At 55.3% G+C, this 20625-nt stretch overlaps 6 protein-coding genes across 6 annotated transcripts; 2 read left to right on the plus strand and 4 right to left on the minus strand.

Moving 5' to 3' along the window:
- Window positions 1–492: 492 nt before the first annotated feature.
- On the plus strand, window positions 493–1044 carry RBM8A (RNA-binding protein 8A; the record flags this gene model as incomplete). The annotated part of the gene is made up of 2 exons (XM_049361900.1): window positions 493–744; window positions 811–1044. The coding sequence occupies 2 exons, from the start codon at window positions 493–495 to the stop codon at window positions 1042–1044; spliced, it is 486 nt and encodes a 161-aa protein (XP_049227183.1).
- A 754-nt stretch (window positions 1045–1798) lies between these two features.
- J4E78_001241 (uncharacterized protein) lies at window positions 1799–2833 on the minus strand (the record flags this gene model as incomplete). The annotated part of the gene is made up of 1 exon (XM_049361901.1): window positions 1799–2833. The coding sequence occupies one exon, from the start codon at window positions 2831–2833 to the stop codon at window positions 1799–1801; it is 1035 nt and encodes a 344-aa protein (XP_049227184.1).
- A 1353-nt stretch (window positions 2834–4186) lies between these two features.
- Window positions 4187–7756, plus strand: J4E78_001242 (uncharacterized protein; the record flags this gene model as incomplete). The annotated part of the gene is made up of 1 exon (XM_049361902.1): window positions 4187–7756. The coding sequence occupies one exon, from the start codon at window positions 4187–4189 to the stop codon at window positions 7754–7756; it is 3570 nt and encodes a 1189-aa protein (XP_049227185.1).
- A 1038-nt stretch (window positions 7757–8794) lies between these two features.
- J4E78_001243 (uncharacterized protein) lies at window positions 8795–13432 on the minus strand (the record flags this gene model as incomplete). Its single annotated transcript, XM_049361903.1, has 3 exons — window positions 8795–10236; window positions 10285–10425; window positions 10549–13432. 3 exons carry the CDS (start codon window positions 13430–13432, stop codon window positions 8795–8797), a joined length of 4467 nt encoding a protein of 1488 aa, XP_049227186.1.
- Window positions 13433–14965: 1533 nt separating this feature from the next.
- On the minus strand, window positions 14966–16868 carry J4E78_001244 (uncharacterized protein; the record flags this gene model as incomplete). Its single annotated transcript, XM_049361904.1, has 2 exons — window positions 14966–16633; window positions 16695–16868. 2 exons carry the CDS (start codon window positions 16866–16868, stop codon window positions 14966–14968), a joined length of 1842 nt encoding a protein of 613 aa, XP_049227187.1.
- A 721-nt stretch (window positions 16869–17589) lies between these two features.
- On the minus strand, window positions 17590–19715 carry FYU1 (putative UTP--glucose-1-phosphate uridylyltransferase; the record flags this gene model as incomplete). The annotated part of the gene is made up of 3 exons (XM_049361905.1): window positions 17590–18957; window positions 19113–19208; window positions 19611–19715. The coding sequence occupies 3 exons, from the start codon at window positions 19713–19715 to the stop codon at window positions 17590–17592; spliced, it is 1569 nt and encodes a 522-aa protein (XP_049227188.1).
- Between the last annotated feature and the right edge of the window lie 910 nt (window positions 19716–20625).

The raw sequence follows: 20625 nt of genomic DNA on the forward strand, positions 1-20625 counted from the left end.
TCAAAAGCGAGCAGCCTAGGATAACAATGTACAGGTATGTGAGGGAGGAGAAGGACGGGAGTGTCGGATCGGCGTAGTGTACGAGATTGTCGAGAAACTGGAGCATGATGAAAGGCGCGGGTCAAGGGCGTGTCATATAACAATTGAGTGACGTCGGCGGGGGTGTAGCTGGACCTAGCTCACTGCTAAAGAATGGCTGGACGGTGGCCCTTTTATCTGCTTCTTTCCGACTGTGCCGTGAGGGGTGGGGTCGTCAGCCATGATGTATGCAGGAAACAGGCACTGCATGTAAGCGTCGGACTTGGGGCCAGACACAGGGCAGGCGCGTTGAGAGAGCGTTGAACTTTGGTCGCGTAGGTTGGGATGGAGCCGCTCTTCCACTAGCGCGAACCGCTTCGACTACGGAAACATTTGGCGACGCCGAGAGCTCAACAACGCCCTCACCACGATATCCACTCCACACCACCCACCGACCAATTACATCTCGCAGCCATGGCCGACACCACAGAAACCATGGACATTGACCAGCCCGACGTCGCGACTGACGCCAAGCCGACCACCGACAGCAACGACGCGCGCACCCAGGCAGGCGCGACAGCTGTGCGCTCCATCGAGGGCTGGATCATCATTGTCACCAATGTGCACGAGGAATGTACCGAGGAGGATCTTCAGGACATGTTCGGCGAGTTTGGTACCATCAAGAATCTGCACATGAACTTGGACAGGAGGACGGGTTACGTCAAGGTACGCGCCTGAGATTGGTGGTTACGATGGGGAGGGAAAGAGCGATGGGGGACTGACATCACACAGGGCTACGTGCTCATTGAGTATGCTACTTTGGAAGAAGCGAACGCCGCTGTCAAGGGCGCCAACGGCGAAGAATTCCTCGAGCAGAAGGTTACCGTCGACTTCGCCTTTGTACGACCACCGCCAGCCAGCAAAGGACGGGCGCGCGACCACGACAGGCGCCAAAGCGGACGCGGGGCCGGAAGAGCCAGGAGCAGGAGTCCTGGACGCGACGGAGACGATATGGACGACGAGTAATTCTTAGGCGGAAGTGGCAGTCACGCCGCTTGGTTGGTTAAAGATGCTCCCATAAGTACCAGGAGAGAACAGAAGGGTATGGTTCAAGAAGCTCAGCATCTGCTGCGCTCGCCATTCAGAGCTGTCTCGCAATACTAGCTCCCCGGCTTACCTCTGTGTGGGGTAGGTCGGGCTTTGACTTGATCACTGTAAGTGGACGATAATTATGACATACATTGGCCTGGACTAATCCATCTACAGACCATCTTGCCTGTGCCTGACAAATACGTGACCACACCGTCTCGCCGCTCCGGTATCAATAGCCACGACGCATCCGATCTACATGACGTCTTTCAAGGCGGGCGTACCCATGGCCGACCGCGCCTGCGCATCGTTCAACGTTCTCCGTGAGCCCGGTCCTCAACTCTAGCTACCAGGAACTTCCTAGTACTATCACGCCTCACAAGTTCGCAGATTCTGAGTAGCTCGCCTCATACTACGAGGCGCCTGCACCACGAGAACCACGAAGCCACTGGTCTACGTGAGACCAGAACACCTTGTAGCACGCGAAACATAGTATAACTTGCCTGCTCGCACTCTCCAGATTTTCTTTTCTGTATCTCCAACTATCACTCAGAATTACAACATACTCCTTTCCAGCTCCCTCATCACCCGCAGCGAGCCGAGATGTCTACAATTCCAACGATACCTAGGTCAAACATAGGATCATCTCCTAGTGAACCTATGATAACACCCGTAGATATCATACCCCTCCCTACTCAAACTCAAGTACAACCTTTCCCACAGCTTTCCCCCCCTCAATAATCCCATGCGCATCTCTTATCCCTTCCTCATCCATCCTCAACCTCTGCTTACAATGACACCTCACAACGCCCTGATCCAGCAACCCCGCCAAATCCTTCAAAATCTTCCCATGACTCTCCACATCAACACCATAGTACGGTTTCGTCCCCAGCAACGCCCACACAAATGTCAGACTCTTTGCCATGAACTCCGTGCCGTACATGGGCATCTCTTTGTCTTGAACAATAGAGCAGACTTTTCCGAAAGGAGCGCATATTTTGGCGGCGGGGGCGAGATAGCCGGATGTAGGTGTATGGGTGATAAAGATGTATTTGATGGGTACATCCAGCTTCAACTTCTCAACTTCTTCCGCGAGGTCGTTGTGGTGGTTAATCGTATGCGTAGCCCCTCCTACATCTTTTGAGAAAGCGACTGTCTCTTCTCTAGACGCCGTGGTGACTACAACGGGTAAGTCGAGTACCCTCCGTGCAATCTGACTCGCCACACTGCCCACACCTCCCGCGCCGTTAATGATCAAGATACCAGCCTTTTCACCCTTTCGTATCTCCATCCGCTCGACTAGTGCCTCGTAAGCCGTTATCCACGTCAACGGCATAGCAGCAGCTTCTCCCCAATCCAAACTCTTTGGCTTGAGCGCCACGGCTCGCGAATCGACTAGTTGGTACTCTGCATTGCTACCTTGACGGATTGGGGAACCGGCGTAGTAGACTTCGTCGCCGGGTTTGAAATTCTGGACGGAAGATCCGACGCTTTCGATCGTGCCGGCGCCGTCGAAACCGAGGATTTGCGGGAGTGCAGGCGTGCGTGAAAAGTAGTCTGGGTAGTCGTCGTAGGTGCCGGCGCGGACTTTTGTGTCGACAGGATTAACGGAGCAGGCTTTTAGGCGGACGAGGATGTCGTGGCCTTGGGGAGAGGGGGGTTTAGGGACGGAAATGGATTGCAGGTTTGTGATGGGTCCATATTCAGTGACTGCGATGGCGTGCATTTTGTCGTCAGATGTCGTTACCTGCTATATTTCGTCGGAAGTTCTGTGTTACAGTGAGAATGCATGGTTCTGGTTACGTTCGTCTTTTATCTTGCGGTTGCTCTAGACTCCACTGTTTGGAGCATCGCACGTAAAGATGCCATCAGAGGTTGATGACGTCACGCATATGCTTCTACTGCGATGTGAAGATGTCTGATGTCTCATTGTCAGCTTTGGCCGAGTTATTCCCGACTCCATAAGACGATGTATTAGTTGCGATGTGCACTTGACGTGTCGTGGCACTGCAGATGTACTGTGGTGTCTAGGAAGAATCTGTGCGTTGGGAGGACCCGATCTCGGGAGATAGTCCAACGGCTGTGACCGAGACTTGTGCTGTGGCTGAGGCATCTGAAACCTGTGCAATTGGAATAAGTAGCCAAATAGTTGAGGCTGTCTAGATCCCTCAAGTAGGCGCCTGGACTGTAATGCAGGCTAGCCACGCTCTAGTAAAAGGTACAAAGGTACTTTGGCACATGATCGCGAGTTGATGCAGGCCGGGGAGTACCGTCACATACGTGGTGCACGGAAAGAGGGGTTGCCTGCCGTAGACGCAGGCTGGGACGAGAGGAGGTGTAGTGCAGAAAAGCGTTGTGTTCCGTGGGGATGACTGGTGGGATCGAAGACTTAACCCTGCGATGGAGCGAATGAGCTCATGGTGAAGCATTAGCTGTTACTGCCGTCTCCAACCACAGCGCCTTCCCATAGTAATACCCGTAGTGATAATTGTTGCATTTCTCGATAGATAGTCGCCACTACGCCATCTTTCCGTTTTTCCAAGGACCGCTCCAGGTGAGAGATTCTTTAGACCGTTTGGACCCCAAGCCGCTACCTCGCCGTCGCCCGAAGCTTGGAAAGCCACCAATTCGGCGCGCATCGATTATTGCGCAGTGACCTGCTCCTTCCGCACACCACCCTCCCGTCTCCAAATTCGCTGCCCTCGCCCTATCGCACCGCCGTATCTTGTTCGCTGGACCCGAGGCCGCCCTAAAATATCGTGACAGTCGAGTCTCCATCGTGCGCCCGCTTAATCGCATCGTGAACGGTTCTCTTGGCACTGCAATCCCGAGGCTACCTGCGTCACCACCCACCGCCCTGCGCCCACGGCAGCCTGCATACCTCTTGAGCGCTGCGACTGGTGGAAAGCGACATCAGCGTCGCATGTAGAAGAACACTGCCGTCTTGCGCTCGCGGGTCATGGCTTCTTCTTAACCGCAGGAAGAGCCACCTTGCACCGGTACACGGGCCAGCAGCGATAGGGACGGCAGACGGGGATAGAGTTTCGAGTGCGCCTTCACTGCGAGGCGCCTGGCCACCATGTCACAACCTCAGTCCGACGTCTATGCCATGCTCGAATCATCCTTCAAGGCCTCGCCGAACCTCCGCCAGCCGAAACAGCTGCCGCGCCGTAGCGACGACTACCGCACCTACTCGAGGGCAGCAGCGCCCCTTAAGCGCGACTATTCCTATACCACACAGGCGACCGACGACACGGATTCGATAGCCGACAGCGAGCACAATACACCGCTCCAGTCTCCAGGCGCATTGCCGGGAGCTGACAGCGGCCTACCGCCTACTCCGCCCACAGCTTCCCAGGACGGGAGAACTGCACAGATGCCCGAGCAACCGCTACATGCCGACAGCGTCAGGAACTCGATTATATCGCAGAAATCGTCTCTCAGCACGCCGGTCAATGCGCGCAGTCCTCCCACGCCCGATCCCAGTCCTCCGCGAACCAACGCCTCCAACGGCACCAATGGCACGACTGCGACGCTCGAACGGCCACCGATATACACATATCCCTCTTCGCGCGCGGACTCCTTCCAGACTGCCAGAGAGGACCCTTTCTCCTCGGACCGCGAAGACAGCAGAGCCGCAACACCTGCCAACGACAGGCTGAGCACTGTCGAGGAAGACCGCGGACTGGGCCTGGCGTTCGAGCACGACCAGCATGATGTCACGCCCACGAACAAGCAAGGCCCGTACTTCCCCACTACTGAACCGGTGGACTCAACGGTCGGTGCTGAAGAGGACAAGGGATCCCAGGTGGTCGAGGATATCCCAGATCGGGAGTGGAACACAGACCTCATGCGGAACGTAACGGTTCGCAGAAAACGCAGAACGCCCTCCAGCACGCCTCGCAAGTCATCCGCTCCAGCGCGTATCCCGTCACCCGTCGCAAAGGACGTCGAAGAACCCGCGCCCGCCGTCACCATCGTCGAAGCCGCCTCGCCGACCCCAAGCACCCGCGCCCGACGCGCTTCCAGTCTGCGCGAACGCGTCGAAGCCAGCCACAACAGTCCCGTCACGCCCTCCATCGAGAACTTTGCTCACTCAATTGGCTGGCCCTCGGAGGGTAGAGGCATGACGGGCGAGAGGCAGCGCGACAACACCAACAAGCGACTCTCCACAGCATCAGTGGCCTCGACGGTCGTGTCGGCGTACGTTAATATCACTCCACCGCGACGAAACCCAACATTGCGACACTCTGGGCGGAACATGGCATACAGGAGAGACTACAGTTCACCTGCGAATCTCGGCTCTGAGACCCACTCGAATCGCAATTCAATGATCTCGCAGTACGACGACATGCCGCCCCATCGCCTGGTGCACAAGAGGACGAACATCGCCGACAGGAGTGCGAGGTTCAGCACCAACTCGGACGTCGGTTCATCGCGCATCATGTCCCCGTCGCTGTCGTTGCGACAGAGGACTATCGATAGCTCGGCGCATACACTAGCCCATCAAGAATCGATACGGAATGTACTTCAGCCAGCAGCAGACATAGTCAGTCGGCACAGCACAGTCGCGCGATCAGGCGGTAGCTACCACAAGCGAGTCAACTCTGCGCCCGAAGCTACCAGGCGAACGTTGTCTTCGAAGCCAAGGAACTTTACAGAGCTGCGGCCCTCTGAAAGTCCTGCACCGATGGAGGATCCCGTCAAACGGATGTCTGTACGAGCACCATCACCTCCTATGCGAGCTCCATCGCCTCCTGTACGAGCGCCGTCACCGACCCTATCGCCAAAGCCACGTCGGACGTCACCCACATCGCGCAAAAACAGAAGACAGTCACAAGTGATTACCGATGTGAAGCTGCCGGCGAATCTCGAGAACACACTGCCCAATCTTCCCGATCAGGGTGTAGATGGGCCAGCCGAACGCGATGTCTTCATGGGTGCGAGCCATCCTGTTGAAGAGACTCGTGTGCCGTCTGCGCTGACGGATAGAGTCCGTCTACTACTTGCGGCTCGTGAGACTGCAGAGTCAGCTACTCTTGTTGACTCTAAGCAGAATCCTGCTACATCTGAGAACCTGGAGAAGTTTTCACCGCTAAAAGACACTTCACCTCATCTGCGTCAGGGCGCAAGGCCAGTCTCATGGGCAAAGCGAGCATCTCTCTCTCCCGAGATGGCAGTGCGTCCCATCTTGAAGGATCGCACATCGACGGACGAGGTGAAACGCCGCAGCAACGCATCGCGCCCTGATTCTGGAGACCATGGTCGCGTCAGTTTCGACCAATCCGCTTCTCGGTCTGCTTCGCGGACTGAGGAGCACGCCAATGCTCGGCACCTGTACTCTCAATCGACGCCGTTCTCACAGTTTTCCGATACGGTAGAAGTCACCGAGGCGACTGCTGTGAGCATCTACCCCCACAACAACCACTCGCTGCTCGTTGTACAGCAGTCACGCGGTAATTCACTGTTGCCAGAGCAGCGTCAAATAACTGGCAACACCTATCTCACACCGCAGGACGACCGTGAGGTGCGAAGTACACCCAGTCCGCCATTCGTAGAGGCACCTGAGGCACCTCAACAAGCTCGCGAGGAGGTTGACGAGCCCTACCCACAGCCCACTCTGACTTTCGAGCCCTCGACACCCCCAACACAGTTCGACCTACCTCAGCCTGATGGTGTAGAATCGCCTCTCAAGAACCCCCGAGACCCACCGGAGCCACCCATCATCAAGTTCATCCCTCCCACGCCCATGGAAGAACTCGAGAACCAACTGGTACCCCCGCCACCAGGACCACCGGAACGCTCTGATTCGCACCCCCAGCGCCGACTGTCTGTCCTCCAGCGAGCGCGGCGCTACTCCGACAACCTTATCACACCACTCTTCGGTCGCGCCTCCAACAACCGAACACGGTACACCAGCGACCCATTCAAGCAGCACATCCACCGCAACCCCTCCGTCCCCAGCGTCAATGAAGAAGACGGCACCCTCCACCCCTTCTGGCGCCCCCGCGGCTTCTGGGACGGATTCGAAGACGGCGACTCAGAAGACGACTCGGACGAAGACAGCGGCCTCCCTTCCGGCGGCGACACAAGCGACATCGAGGACCCAGAGCCAGACCCCTTACCCTCGCGCCCCCGCCGCGCAAGCACCATCAGCAACAAGCTCAAAGGCGGTTTCCGCGGCAGCGGCGGCTTCCTAATCGGCAACTCCATGGGTCTCGAACGTGCTGGCACGAACAAACGCCGCCACCACATCACCCTGCCTCCTCACTTCCGCACCCCCCGTACAGCGCGCCATCTCGCCTCCCCCGACAAAGTCATAATCCAAGCCCCCACCGCACCTCTCGGGCGCCACCGCAGCGGCGGCATCTCCAAACGGCGCTCAAGCCACGATCTTCGTCGCACGAATTCCCTGCCTGACAACGTCTCAACCGTGTCCATCGAGTACGAACAGAGTCGGCGTGGTAGGGGGTCCTGGCGCCAGGGCAAGAGCCTGCCCGGCTTAAAGAAATACCACGTCCAATACATTGGTATCTCCGGTGTTAAAGAGAAATTGAGGGAGCGACGGACGGAGAAGAGGCGCGAGAAGATTCGCAGGAGTATTGGGAGTAGGTATTATGTTGATCCTGTTGGTACGGGGTCGGTGTGATATCTCTCTTTTCGACATTTTTTTGATTTGAGAGGAGAGAGAGACACGGCGTGTCTGTCTCAGCCGTTTTGTTTTCTGCGAGTAGTTGGATTCCCCATTGTTCTTTTGGCCCTAGCACATATATATATTGCATATCCCCCTTTCCTCTTTCTTTCTTTTACGACGTCACGACTTGTTCTGCATTTTTGGCTATATACCTGGATAGGTTTGGGTTTGTTCATTAGGCATCGGAATTCGCTGCTGGTATTCTTTCGGTCAGTTTCCTTTTGCGTTTGGGGAAAGCGGGAGCGTAGGCGCGAGACAACAAGTCAAAGACTCGCTTGCTCGCTGCATCTGTATAGCATACTATCTATACACGTAATACATCTTCACATCACATCACACATTCACAAACATGTCACCAAATCTGCATCAATCGCTCAATCAAGTTCCAGTACCCATTTAACATAACAGTTAGACAAAATGTCATCAGGCGAACCTTTACATAGATATAGTTATTAGATGCATTCGCCTCCATCGAACGCGTTACTGTGAATCTCACGCTAGAGAGAATTATCGTTCACGGACAGGATACATAAAAATCAAAGAGAGAGATGCACACTCCAAGGATCTCAGAACAAAGAAATAACATTGGTATCGAAATTACACTCAGAAGAGAAAACCGACTCTAGGAGGAAAACTAGGAGAAGAGGACCTAGGTCGAGAGAGAAGGGGAAGAAAAAATGAAAGCAAAGAATCCTGACCCGCCCGATGCGGCCTTTTGCCCTTCATCAGACCCCAAATCTATCCCATCCCACCCTGCCATACCCTTTACCACACCTTGCATCAAAGCGCAAAACTCCGTCTCCCCCTCTCCACATCCTCAATCCACTCCCTCAGCACACCCATCCTATCCTCCTCCAGGCCCTCGGCATCCCTCCCCCCATCAACATCCGTATCCCCGCGCCTCCCCCTACTATTCACCATCTCACTCCTCGCAAAACTAACCCTCGAGCCATTCCCTTTCAACTGGCCCAGCCTACCCAGCACACTTGCTTTCTAAGCCCCAGGATTAGGCGTGGTACTCCTATCTCTCCTGAGTAGTCCCCTGCGCTCCGCGGTCTTGGGTCGCGGACTCACGCTGCCAGACGGACTGCCTCCGCTCTCACTAGGCGTGAAGCTACTGCGTATCGACACCATGCCTTTACCCACACCGACGTTTTGCTCTGCGCCGCTGCCCTGGTCTGAGATGGTGAATTGGGTTTCACCCAACTCCTCGTCTCTGCCGAATTTACTGTGGTCTTTGACGACGAGTTTGAAGAAGGCGTCGGCCGTGCAGTTTGTCTTGAAACTCTCTTCTGAGGGGTCGAATTGGACGGAGCCTTGGGGCGCTTTGATGTGGTCGGTCTTGTGGATTTCCTTCTTGCCGAGCGAGATGTGCACGCGCAAGTTGGTGCCGGCAGGGAAGCCGTCGGCGGAGAGGACGGTGATGTTGGCGGTGCCTTGTTCGGCTCCGCCGGGGCCGGCGTTGTCGCCGAAGCGGCTGTGGAAGCTTTGTGCGCCCCAGCTGCGGTGACGGTTGTGGTTGTTGGAGTCTTTTGTTGGGGTGTTGGGCTCGCCTTCGATGGATATCATGGGTGTGTCGGCGGAGGGACGGTCGGATGTGGAGGGACGGGCGAGATCTTCTTCGTCGGGGGCTTCACCGCGAGACTTTCTACGCTTGAAACCGCGACCCAGGAAGGTACCTGCACGGACTACGTTGCCACCGACAAAGGCCGCTCCTTTACCAACTCCCTTGACGGGCGCGCCAATGACTTTGCCGGGGACAGCAAAGGTGCCGGAGAATGTACTGGAGCCTTGACGAGATCGAACGACATAGTCTGGCTTGAACAACATTCTAAGTCGGATGGCGCCTGACTTGCCGTCGAGGGCAAGCGTAACTTCTTGTTGCTGGAAGGGCTCGAGGATTTCCAGGTTGATAGACGATTTGCCAAGGAAGTCGGCCTTGTCACCGAAGTCCCAGTCGTAAACGTTGACGACGAAGTCAGCTGCTGTTCGACTTCGTACAGGTACTTCGAAGTACTCGTTCCATGCTGGGTGGAGCGTCTTCTTCTGCGTCTTGGTCTTGTACACCTCCTTGTCGTTGAGCATAAACTTGCAGTAAGGATCTGAGAAACCGTTGCGGTCCGCAGCTGGAAGATCTGCCGCATCGAGCACATCGACTCGGAGCGTACCCTGGTTGTTGAAGGATTCGCTGGGATCGAGACGCATCTTGACGGGAATGTACTTAAGCATGACCGTGATCTTGTTATCGCGTCCGTTCTTGTCCTTGAGCGTGAACTGAGTAGGCGTGTGCAGAGACCTTCGTAGCGTATCAATCGTGTTTCCTGTCAGCTTAGCAATGACGTGATCTCCATGATCGTCACCGTCGTTGTCGATGTGCTCGATAATTCGGAGGGTGATCTTGGAAAAGTCGAGCTCGCGGATCATCGTGTCGCCAACTGCATACCGTTAGCTTGGTACATCGTGAAGGACTTCACACAACCCACCATCGTTGAAAGTCATCTTGTTGCTGCGGATCTTCGTGCTAGAATAGCTGGCATACGCCATGTCATCCATAATAACATCGACGTGGCCACCAGTCCTTGCGAATTCACCTTCAATGAGCTTGAACACAAGCAGACCAGATTCTACATCACGTTAGCCAAGACTCGTAAATATGATATAAGGATACGGGGTCAGGTTGCAGGTCAGGGTGAACCAACTGAACAAGCCAAACTCCACTGTATCCTCATAGTCGGCATGCGACCTACCATACTGCTGCAGATCGTCCGCAGTAAGCTTCAGCTTCTCGATCTTCGGCTTCTCAGGAATCGACTCTGCTTGTTGGAGCTCGTTCTTCTCAAGCTCCTTGGCCATGTCCTTCTCGTTCGACTTGAGTGATGAGATAGTGCCTGCGGTCTCCGACCTGGCGATGGTCGAAGCGTTGGATACGACACGTTGGTGGCTGAGCTTAGATCCGTTGGACACAGGCCGGGCGGCGCCGTTGGATTTAGTCTCCTCCTCTTCTTCCTCGTCCTCTTCGGGGTCCCACGTGGGGTATGTAGGGTAGAAGGAGCAGGTGTAGTTGAGAGTGCCCTTGGGCTGAGAGGAACCAGCCAATCGGAGAGCTCCAGCGGTAGGCTGCTTCTGTTCATGTTCGAGGTACTCGCCATTCTCGTTTTGTTGGATATAGTCGCCAGCCGAAAGCTCGATATGTCCCAGGGGACGATCCTTGCCGAGATTCTCCTCGTCCATGACCTCCAGTGTAAGCTTCTCGCGGACAGTGTGGACAGGGACATAGACAACCTCATCCCAGTCAGGGTCGAGGTTGTTCTTGAAAACGACGGTTCGGCCCTTCTCAATACCAGAGAGTAGAACACGGACGTATGGATCCGACTTGCCCAGGGCTTCGAGGTTACGAAGTCCGCGCGCGCTCTGGAAATGCAGTCGCATTACACCGATGGGAGTAAGATAACCACTGGAAGAGACAGCACCCTTTAGAGCAACGGGCTTCCAATCAAGCTTCATCTTCACGCGGCCGCTCGATGTACCTGCGAGGTTGTACCATTCATGACCCTTGGCCATGAGCTCAAGCATGTCGTCCATCGTGATTTGGTAGGTACCAAGAATAGGGTCAGCTGCGAGGTCACGGTCGTCCTTGATGACTAGACCCAGCTTAGCCTTCTTGCGGTCGGTGATGAGCATTTCCTTGGTTGCGTCTGGCCAGATAGGTTGGTTTGTCCTCTTCATGACTCGCGACTTGTGGATCTCATGGCCATTCAGGAGGAGGACGGCGTATGGGCTGAGCTGCCCGATCATGCTCTTGCTACCATCCATATCCTTGGCCTGTTCAACAGTGAACTTGCAAATACCCGTGCGCGACTCTGGTGGAGGCTCCTTGGTGCCGTCTTCCAGCGTAGTGCCTTCAAGGACAGGGAAGAAGCGTACATCCGCTGTCACGAGACCACGGGCGCGACCTCCTGACATGACCTCTAGTTGCATGTTCTCGTGGTCAGGATCCTCCTCTAGCTGTTCTAGCGCAAAGGTAGCGGTACCGAGCTCCTTGTCCTTGCGAATGTCGTTGTAATCGAAGAGATTGATGGTAAGCGAGTCCTTCAGGGAAGTTACGATGATGTTGACAGTCTCATTCCAGCGAGGATTGGCACTCTCGTGCACCGTCTTGGTACGTGCAAGCACGTTGCGGTTGTTGATGGAGACCGTGGCATAGGGATCAGGAGTACCAGAAAATTTGTCAGGGTTCTTGAGGCCTTGAGCACCGTGGAAGTGGACTTGCAGAACACCGATAGCTTGGTCGACGGGGTTGCCCGCAAGCATCTTGGCGATCTCGATGGGGAACACATTGGGGTCGTACATCATCGGGCCCAGGTTAGCATGGATCTGCTCCATGATGAAAGTCTCCAGTCCGGGGATGAAGTTGATATCGAAACCAAAGGTCTCTCCACCCAAGGGCTTGCAGACGTAGTCGATGGTCGGGCGCTCTAGGAAAGACATCTCGACCTTCTCGATATGAGGAAACGGCAGCTGTAGCTTGAACTTCAGGCGCATCAGACCGGAAAAGGCCATGTCTTCTACGATAACATCCAGACCCTTGCTGACAAGGCCCTTTCCGATGCGGATCTCTAGGACGATCTTTGGGTTAATCTTGTTCTTGATCTGCCTCGCGGTAAGATCGGCTACGTCGTTGGGCGTGAAGCTAAACTTCCAGTCCATGAGAACAATATCGTCCTGTGTCTTTGGGTACGTCTTCACATGCTCCAGTCGCGGGGGCTTCGTTCCGAGAACGAAGGTCTTCATCTTCAGACTGTCCAAAAACGCCGGGGTCGAGGTCGAGAGAACCTGGTCCACGGTGCCTACAATGGTGTCACACAGAACAGGCGCGTAGATGGGCCAGAACTTGACGAGGAAGCTGTTGATCCACTCCAAGCTCTCCGTATCCGTCTCCAGCTTGTTCTTGGCCATCTCGCGGTTGAGGTCGTCGCGCGCATTGCGGCGCACGCGACGGATCGAGGTGCGATAGTAGGTGCCGCAGACGGCCATGAAGATCATGATCCAGCCCAGGCCACCGCCGAGGATACCGACGACCCACGAGCTCAAGCACGCAAATATGATGATGCCCGTGTTGTGGTACCAGTCGCCGAAGAACTTGTCCTCTATCCTGCCTTCCAGCCATGTCTGGTGGTCGGCCAGGGAGGCTTCTTCCTCCTCCTTGTTCTCGGAGCCGGGCATGCCGAATCGCGGCGCCCATCCGACCCGATCCCACCGCGCATCATCGTCGAGTTGCTCGGGCGCGTGGCCATTGGCTTTGGCTTCCTCGGGTGTCTCTATGGCGCCCGCTTTGGTGGGCGAGGGGAGGTCGTATTCGCCCGGGCCGTTGTCGTCGGCATCGGATACGAGGGCCGTCGCGTTCTTGTTGCGCTCGTGGTGGAAGTTTGCGGGGACGCGCGCTCGTGCCTGTGCCCGCTTCTGCTCAGGACTCGCATCGGGGTCGAATTGGAAGGCAGCGCTGCCGCCCGCCTGCGCCTGATCGACGAGGGACTTCTCCGCCTGGTTCGCCGTGATGGAGGAATTGGGGTCTTTGGCGGCGTCGAGCAATCCTTGCTGCTTCAGCTCGGATTCGCGCGATGCGGTAGCCATGTCGGCGATGTGGAGCGGAGGTCCGACCCGCTGACGTTGCGCTGCAGTTGCAAGATGGCTGGCGTGCAATTGAATGCTCGCGGTCGAGGGAGGGGCGTGACTTGGGTGAGGAACCCCGGGAAGGTGAGAGTAGTAGAAGATAGAGCGAGCGGCTGGGAGGTGTTGGGGTTCTGGAAACCTGTTGTTTGGCTGGTTAGCTTTCCTTGGTAGACGGCGGCAGCTATGCTTTAGCGATACTGCAGCTGTACGCGGATGGCTGGCACTAACTCGCCGAAGTAATTCCTGGTTCCCGGTGAGAACGGGAGAAAAAAACAAAGGAAAGGCCGAAGGAAGGGCTATAGGTCAAGGTTCATGAGAAATTGATGAAGAATTGAATCGCACGCGGTCCTACTCGCAATCAGGAGCTCGCGAGAGGTGTTGGTTAGCAGCTCCCTCGAGCGATGATGACTAGCATCCCTCACGGCGATCCCCGAGCTCCCCTGCACAGCCACGCTTATGACATAGCGATCCACGCGTAATCAGCGACACGAACCATTCCGATGTTTTCCCATTAATCTACTGCCGTCAGCCATTCACGCGTCGATTGCAGCAACCCCGTCTACGCTCCCGTCTATCGTGACACTATCCTTCTGCAGGGCTCGCATGGCGTTCCCATTGATTTGGCTAATCAGTAGCTCAGGGTCCATCCCGCACAGCTAGTTGGTGCCAAACGCACACCTCCGCACTATCTTGCGCAACCGTTACACCCCATACAAGTAAGAAACTCGGCACGTCTCTGTAGGCTACACGAGGACAACACATGCAAATTGAAGGTTATGATGTCACTGCAGGTTTCTACTTATATATATAATATCCCTACCATAACACATTATAGCCAGATCGCTAGTGTCCAAGGTTGTTTTCTAATTCGGACATCTGGCACGTGAATGCCCTCCACCACCTCCCGAGGTCTCCTCGCGTACCTGGGCCGTGCACCACAAGTAACTGTCACACCGCCACATCATCTCCGAACGCTTTCCTTCCACCTTGCACAAAGAAGGAACTAAACAGGTGTCTCTATTCTTACCGCAACTTGTCAGAGTAAAGACTACTGCGATACCTGCACAGAAAAATAATCGTGCAGTCTGCAGATCATATGCAGGTGCAGCCACGGGTCCTTAAACCGTGTGTCACACAATGTATTGAATTCGATGCCAAGTCTATGTATTACTAGCGTTCCGGTGTCACCACACGTGCATCATCACCTGGGCAGTGTTGCGTCGTGCAAGCTCCTTGCGAGCTGAACTGAACATACCCGGCCTACTACGCCACAGATCATCCAGACCAATCCACCCAACTCCATGGACCCCACCATCAACACCCACACGGCATAGCCGATGGGTCGAACAAAGCCTTCGAGAACCCACCAATCCATCCCACTTGATAAACTGTTCCTGCTCAAAATTCTTTAAGCAGCCTCATGAATTGGCCCCTAACACTCTGACTCCTGCTGCAACAAAAGATCTTAGTAAATGAAATCCCACAACAAAAAGCTTAAGCGACAGGATATTTCCGGCCAGACACACCGTCCTGCACCCCGGACACATACCTATGCACGCGGGGATCTCGCACCCGGTCTCTGTCCCGATCTCGATCTCGATCTCTTTCGCGACTGTCGTCTCTGTCTCTGTCCTCGTAGCTGGAGTTTCTCTTGTCGCGGTCTCTATCTCTGTCCCTGTCGCGGTCTCGGTCGCGGTCTCGATCTCTATCTCGACTTCGATCATGGCGATCGTCCCATTCGTCTTTGACTCTATCGTGACTGCGTGTGCGGGCTGAATCGCGGGCACGCTCGCGCGGGTATTCAACGTCTTCCGAGTGGCGGCGGTGGGAGCGGCTACTACCGCTTCCCATTGCGTATGGGTCGCGGTCGCGATGGTGTCTCTCTCTGTCGCGATCGCGCTCTCGTTCGCGCTCACGAATGTAGGGTGGTTCAGCGTCTCGAGGTGGACTTACAGGATGTACGGTTTGGGGACCCCACCGCACGCTGCTGGATGGGACGGGTCTATAACTCGTGCGTGGCGGCATGACGGGTCGTGAGAGGTAGTATTGCTGTTTCTGTGCTTCTCGCTGGGCTTGCGCGACTTGGGTCGCGAAGAGTGGGGATTGAGTTGGTACATATACGTGTTGGGGGGATGTTGCTGTTGAAGTTCCTTCGTACATTCGGACTGGGTCGTGTTGATTTGAGTAACGGCGCGCCTCATTGTAGGCGGGAAAATAGCCCGGCTGCGATATGGGCGGCTCGTGAGATCGATGGGTACGCAGTACAGGATTTTGTCGCCGAGGAGACGGGCGATCTGGATCTGAGTCGGAGTCTGTTGTTGATAACGAGGATTCGCGTCGCGGTGGGTGTGGACGCTTGTGGGCGGAATATCGGGGACCTGGTTGAGGAACAGGTGCAATGGGTGTGGCATCTTCATCTGAGTACCCGTCGCTTCCGTACCCGGTGCGGTCTGGGATAATCCTCTTTCCGGCGATTCTAGTACTCAGAGGATTCAGCATGTGTCTCACCCTCGAGATAATAGCCCCCGGCCTTCCATGGTCCTCTGCGGGCCTTGGAGATTGCTTCGAGACATGGCGCATGAAGGTCGGCCGAGGTCTTCCATTCCGATAGAGCGGGTCTTCAAAGTAGCGGTACGCGCCGGACTTGTCATCTGCTGAATTTCCCTCGCTGTCCGTCGAAGTGCGCGGTTTTGGCTCTTCAGCTGCACTGCCCCCATTTAGCTCCTCTTCCGCCTCCTTCTTAAGCCTGGCGGCAACGCTCTGATACCACGTCTCCATCGCATCATCGGGTTTCTCTGGGAAGCACTCCTTGGGTAGGATTTTAGGGAATGTGCCCCCGGTTTCCAGATCGGGTATGTCATCCAGGTCCACCGCCTTCTGTAGGAAAGGCACATGCTCTTCTGGCCCTAGCAGCAACTGTATCGTCTGCCATGTCACAAAGCCGTCCTTCTTCAGCGCAGGTATGGTAGGACTCGAGTAGCCGTCGTCGTCTGGTGCTGGTTGCAAGCTGTGGAATGCGCCGAGTGACCGATATATGAACGCGACGGATGAAGGCGGTGTGTCTGTGAATAGTACGTCGTAGTCGCCCCCAACACTGCGATACCAGGCTGCGATTTGCGACGGCGTAAGATCAGGCGAGTCGCTTGATCCGAACTTCTGGCTCTACCGTGGCGCATTAGCTTGAGGTCTCCAAGTGAACATCTGAAAGCTACACTCAACTCACAATGACGTAGGCGATGCCCTTCAACAGGCGATCCAGCAACGGGGTCCCGCATTTATCTTCCTTGAAAAGGTAACCCCAGAAATCGTATGCTTCGCGATGCGCCGCATCCGCTTGCGCTAGGTTCGCGGCGCGTTCGTCCTGGAACTCGTTATGTGGCATAGGTTCGGGTGACATTCTGTCGATAGGTGGGAGCAATCGCTATTAATGGGCTCAGGCATGCAAATCTTCGGCTCGATGCTCGGAGCTGATGCTCGTCAGGTTGCGATCAACCCCGCTGCGTGCGACGCGAGGATGCAGGCGTGTGGAACGCGACAAAACGGCGTCAGGAAGCCACGGCTGCTTATATCAAGTGCTGCTCGCCGCTATCAGCAGGCATCATCGCTATGTAAGATACAGGTGACTGGCCGACTGCGCCTCTGCACTGCGCAGGAACCGGGAGATTGGTGGGGGTTGTTGTTCGCGGGTTGGGTTGGCTGCGTGGCTGGTGACATTCTGACATCACCGCGGTAGGGCCGCAAGGCTGAGATGGCGTGAGGCCGCAATCAGGCACCATTTCTTGGAAGTAATAAGCTGCAGATGGGTCAGTTCTTTGGGTTGACATGGATCTTCTCCATACTGGAGATTAGCTTACTACTAACCACATCTTACTAGCTTCAAACACAGCGTGTGGTGAACTCGAGCAACAACAAATGGATCATTATGGATTGTATTCAAGATGCATTTTGTCTATGATGATACGTGAATCATGGACATGCGTGACTATTACGCCCCATTACCGCCTGAGTCTTTTGCTCAAGTACGTTGCAATGCAGTCATCCCTCGTTACCAGTGGCTAAAGAAGACCTGTATCCTCAAAAAATCTATAAGAACTGTGAAGAAAATGTCGACAACCACTCTAGTGCTCGAGCAGCCTGAGCGAACCCTGGACGACGACGTTCTCGAGGATGGAACCCGGGGGAATGTCGATGGTGGAGCCCTCGGTCGCAACAATGATGACAGTGCCCTTGAGGGTGACACCACGGCCAAGGTTGACGGGACCGGTGATGGTCAGATGGTCAAGCTCGACGATCTTGGGAATGGAGGGAATGCGGGCCTGGAAGCTGGAAACCTTCTTGAAGTCGCTGCCGAGCTTGATCAAGGGAGCAGGGCCGAATCGGTTGGGGTCAATCACCAGCTGGCCGTGCTGCAGTGTGTACAGATCCGACTTGACGAGCATCAGGTCAGAGCAGGTCTTGACGGGCAAGAAACGCTTTCGGGGAACGTTGACACCGTGCGCGTTCTTGAAGTGCTTGATGGCGGCACCGACAGCGGTCTCGAGCTGGAGAACCGAGATGTCGGCCTCGCCCTTCTTGTCGGCAGGGATGGACTTGCCGTTGGGGATGATCTCCATGGCAAGCTCGTTGGCCTCAACAACGCGCTTGATGGCGGCGAGGTTCATCCAGATGTTGTTGGTGTTGAAGTACTTGAACTTCTTGATCGACTTGAACTCGTTGACGTGCTCCTTGGGAACCTGGGCGATTTCAAGCAGACGGACAGAGCCCTCGTAGTCAATGATGGTTCCACCCTTGACATCAGCCTTGGTCTTGTCTGTCAGCTCCATGATGTACTCGGCCTGGGAGTCGACCATGTGCTGGAGAATGCGGAGATCGACAACGGCACCCAAGTTGTCGGCGTTGGAAAGGAAGATGTACTCGATACCACGGTCCATGAGCTTGTCAATCATGCCGGTGTTGTAGAGAGACTCGAAAACGTCACCGTGACCAGGGGGATACCAGTTGGCGATGTCGGACTTGTTCTCCTTGGGAGCGGGCAGGAGCGAGTCCTTGAGGATACGGGGGTATCTTGACTGGTTGAAGGTGAGGATGTCGATGTTGTGGCCCTCGTACTTCTTGATGATGCTGGCAGTGTCGGTGTCGGTGTTGAACGAGTTCATCAGTACGAACGGCACGTTGACATCGTATGTGCGGTTGAGGTACTCGATCTGTCGTACTGACAGGTCCAAGAAGGACATGCCATCACGGACCTCGATGACGGACTTGGGGCCAACGCAACCCATGGAGGTACCGAGACCACCGTTGAGCTTGACAACCGCCAACTTGTTCAGGTATTCGACGGCCTCGGTGTTGGCCAGCTCATCGTAGCTGACGACCTGCTCGGCCTTCGGGGGAGCGATGCGGTTCCAGTCAATGGCAGTGCCCTTGGCCTTGTCGTTGAGGTATCGGCGGAACAGAGCGAAGAAGTTGTCCATCTCAGTCTCGAAGTACTGTAGTGGGTCAGTATACGCTCAGAATGACGTACCCTCCAAATGCCCCTCCAAACATGTTCACAGCTTGTAGTCGCGAGATTGACCTACGCAAGCATATCGAAATGTATAGGTGGCAGATGAAGATGGAGGGGTATAGAAGGATTGCGACTGACCTTCTTCTCAGCGGGGTCTGTGACGGTGTCGGCGAGCTTGTTGAGCGCGTTGCGCATTTGCGAGGCGGCGACATTGGTGGATGTGTTCTCGAAAGCCTGCAAAGTCGTTGTTAGTTGATTGAAATCGAATTCGAAGTATTGGAGTTGTTGAGACGGTACGTGTTGTCACAACGACATCACTCCCGCGGGGAGCAGGCGATGCGAATGCGGGGCCAACACTCGAGAGCGGCAGCGAACACCAACTCTGATGAATCGCCTGGTCCTCTCCAAGGAAATCGCCTTGACATCTGGCCGAGCGGCGTATTGCGATCGACCAACAGTCGTGGCCAGCTCAATGCCAACTCTCCTCGGTCCCCACCATACCCATGTCGAGACAACGGGAAGCGGTGAGGATAGCTGCGTCCGCCGTACAGCAACAAAACCAATGCAAGCAAGCAGCGCTGGAAAAAGCAAGACGCACGCCGGACAACTGCAGAAACAGAGAGAAAGAGTACTTACCACGTGGGACTGCGACTTGCCGTGATGGCGTTGGGATGAGAAGCCACCCTCGCCGCCCTCAGCGGCGGAGGGCTTCAAGTGAGAAGGAATCGCGCGAGACGCCATTGTGTATGTGTGAGAAGAAAAGAGGTTGTTCCGTGAGGAGAGAGTGGTGTAAGGAACAACAAGTGTTGGGGAGCTGGTCTCCTTAAAGGCAATGGGTCGCGCTTGGCGTTGAACGTGGGGCAAGTCGAGAACAAGCTATGGCCTGGTAACGAGAACAGGCTCGGGGTTTGATGGGGATGGTGAAGAGACGGTGTGAATTTGCCTTTTATACATGCAGGTCATTGCCGCTCAAGTACTAGAAGGGCAGTTACGACCGCAGCATCTCTGCATGGCAACGGCCACGCCACCAATAGTGCCTGCCCACGACGAAGTTTTGATACTTGCTTTCACACCATCATCAGCCATGGTGCAGCCATTACAGCCATTATACAATGGGGTGTGCTAGTAGCTATTTTCACCCCAGCTATTCTGGTATCAGATCACAGCCCTCGAGTTGTTTCATCCAGCTTCTCACTCAGCTCTCACTCAGATCTGACCACGTTACTGTATCGTGGCTTCACAACAGTTACACTTCCAAGTCTTCGCACCATCCCGCGTCTGCCCGAGTCAACAGTGACTATCGAATGGCTGCGCGGCCGCCTATCTACTCGACCTCACGATGCACAATTGTTGAATAACTTTTCGGAGAGCTATGTCGATAAATTGAAAAGCCCCTCATCTGGCCGCCGCGCTAGCAGGGGGCTGCAGTCAGCTTGACGTCGCGCAGAGACCGCTCTTCCGACTTGCTCCCCAACAGACTTCCCCGGCTGGGAAAGTTGCATTTTTTTCCACAGTGGCGACTGCGCGATGCAACGCGGAGGCGAATGCAGCGGGGTTTCGGGTGATCAAGGGTCTTTTGCATCTGCATATCGCGGAAGTGATTTGGGATGAAAGATAGTGGCTGCAGAAGTGGAAAGTGGCAGTGGCGCAG

This window comes from Alternaria triticimaculans (genome assembly GCF_023758025.1).
Source record: "Alternaria triticimaculans strain BMP 0046 chromosome Unknown scaffold_1, whole genome shotgun sequence".
Classification (NCBI taxonomy): Eukaryota; Fungi; Ascomycota; class Dothideomycetes; order Pleosporales; family Pleosporaceae; genus Alternaria; species Alternaria triticimaculans.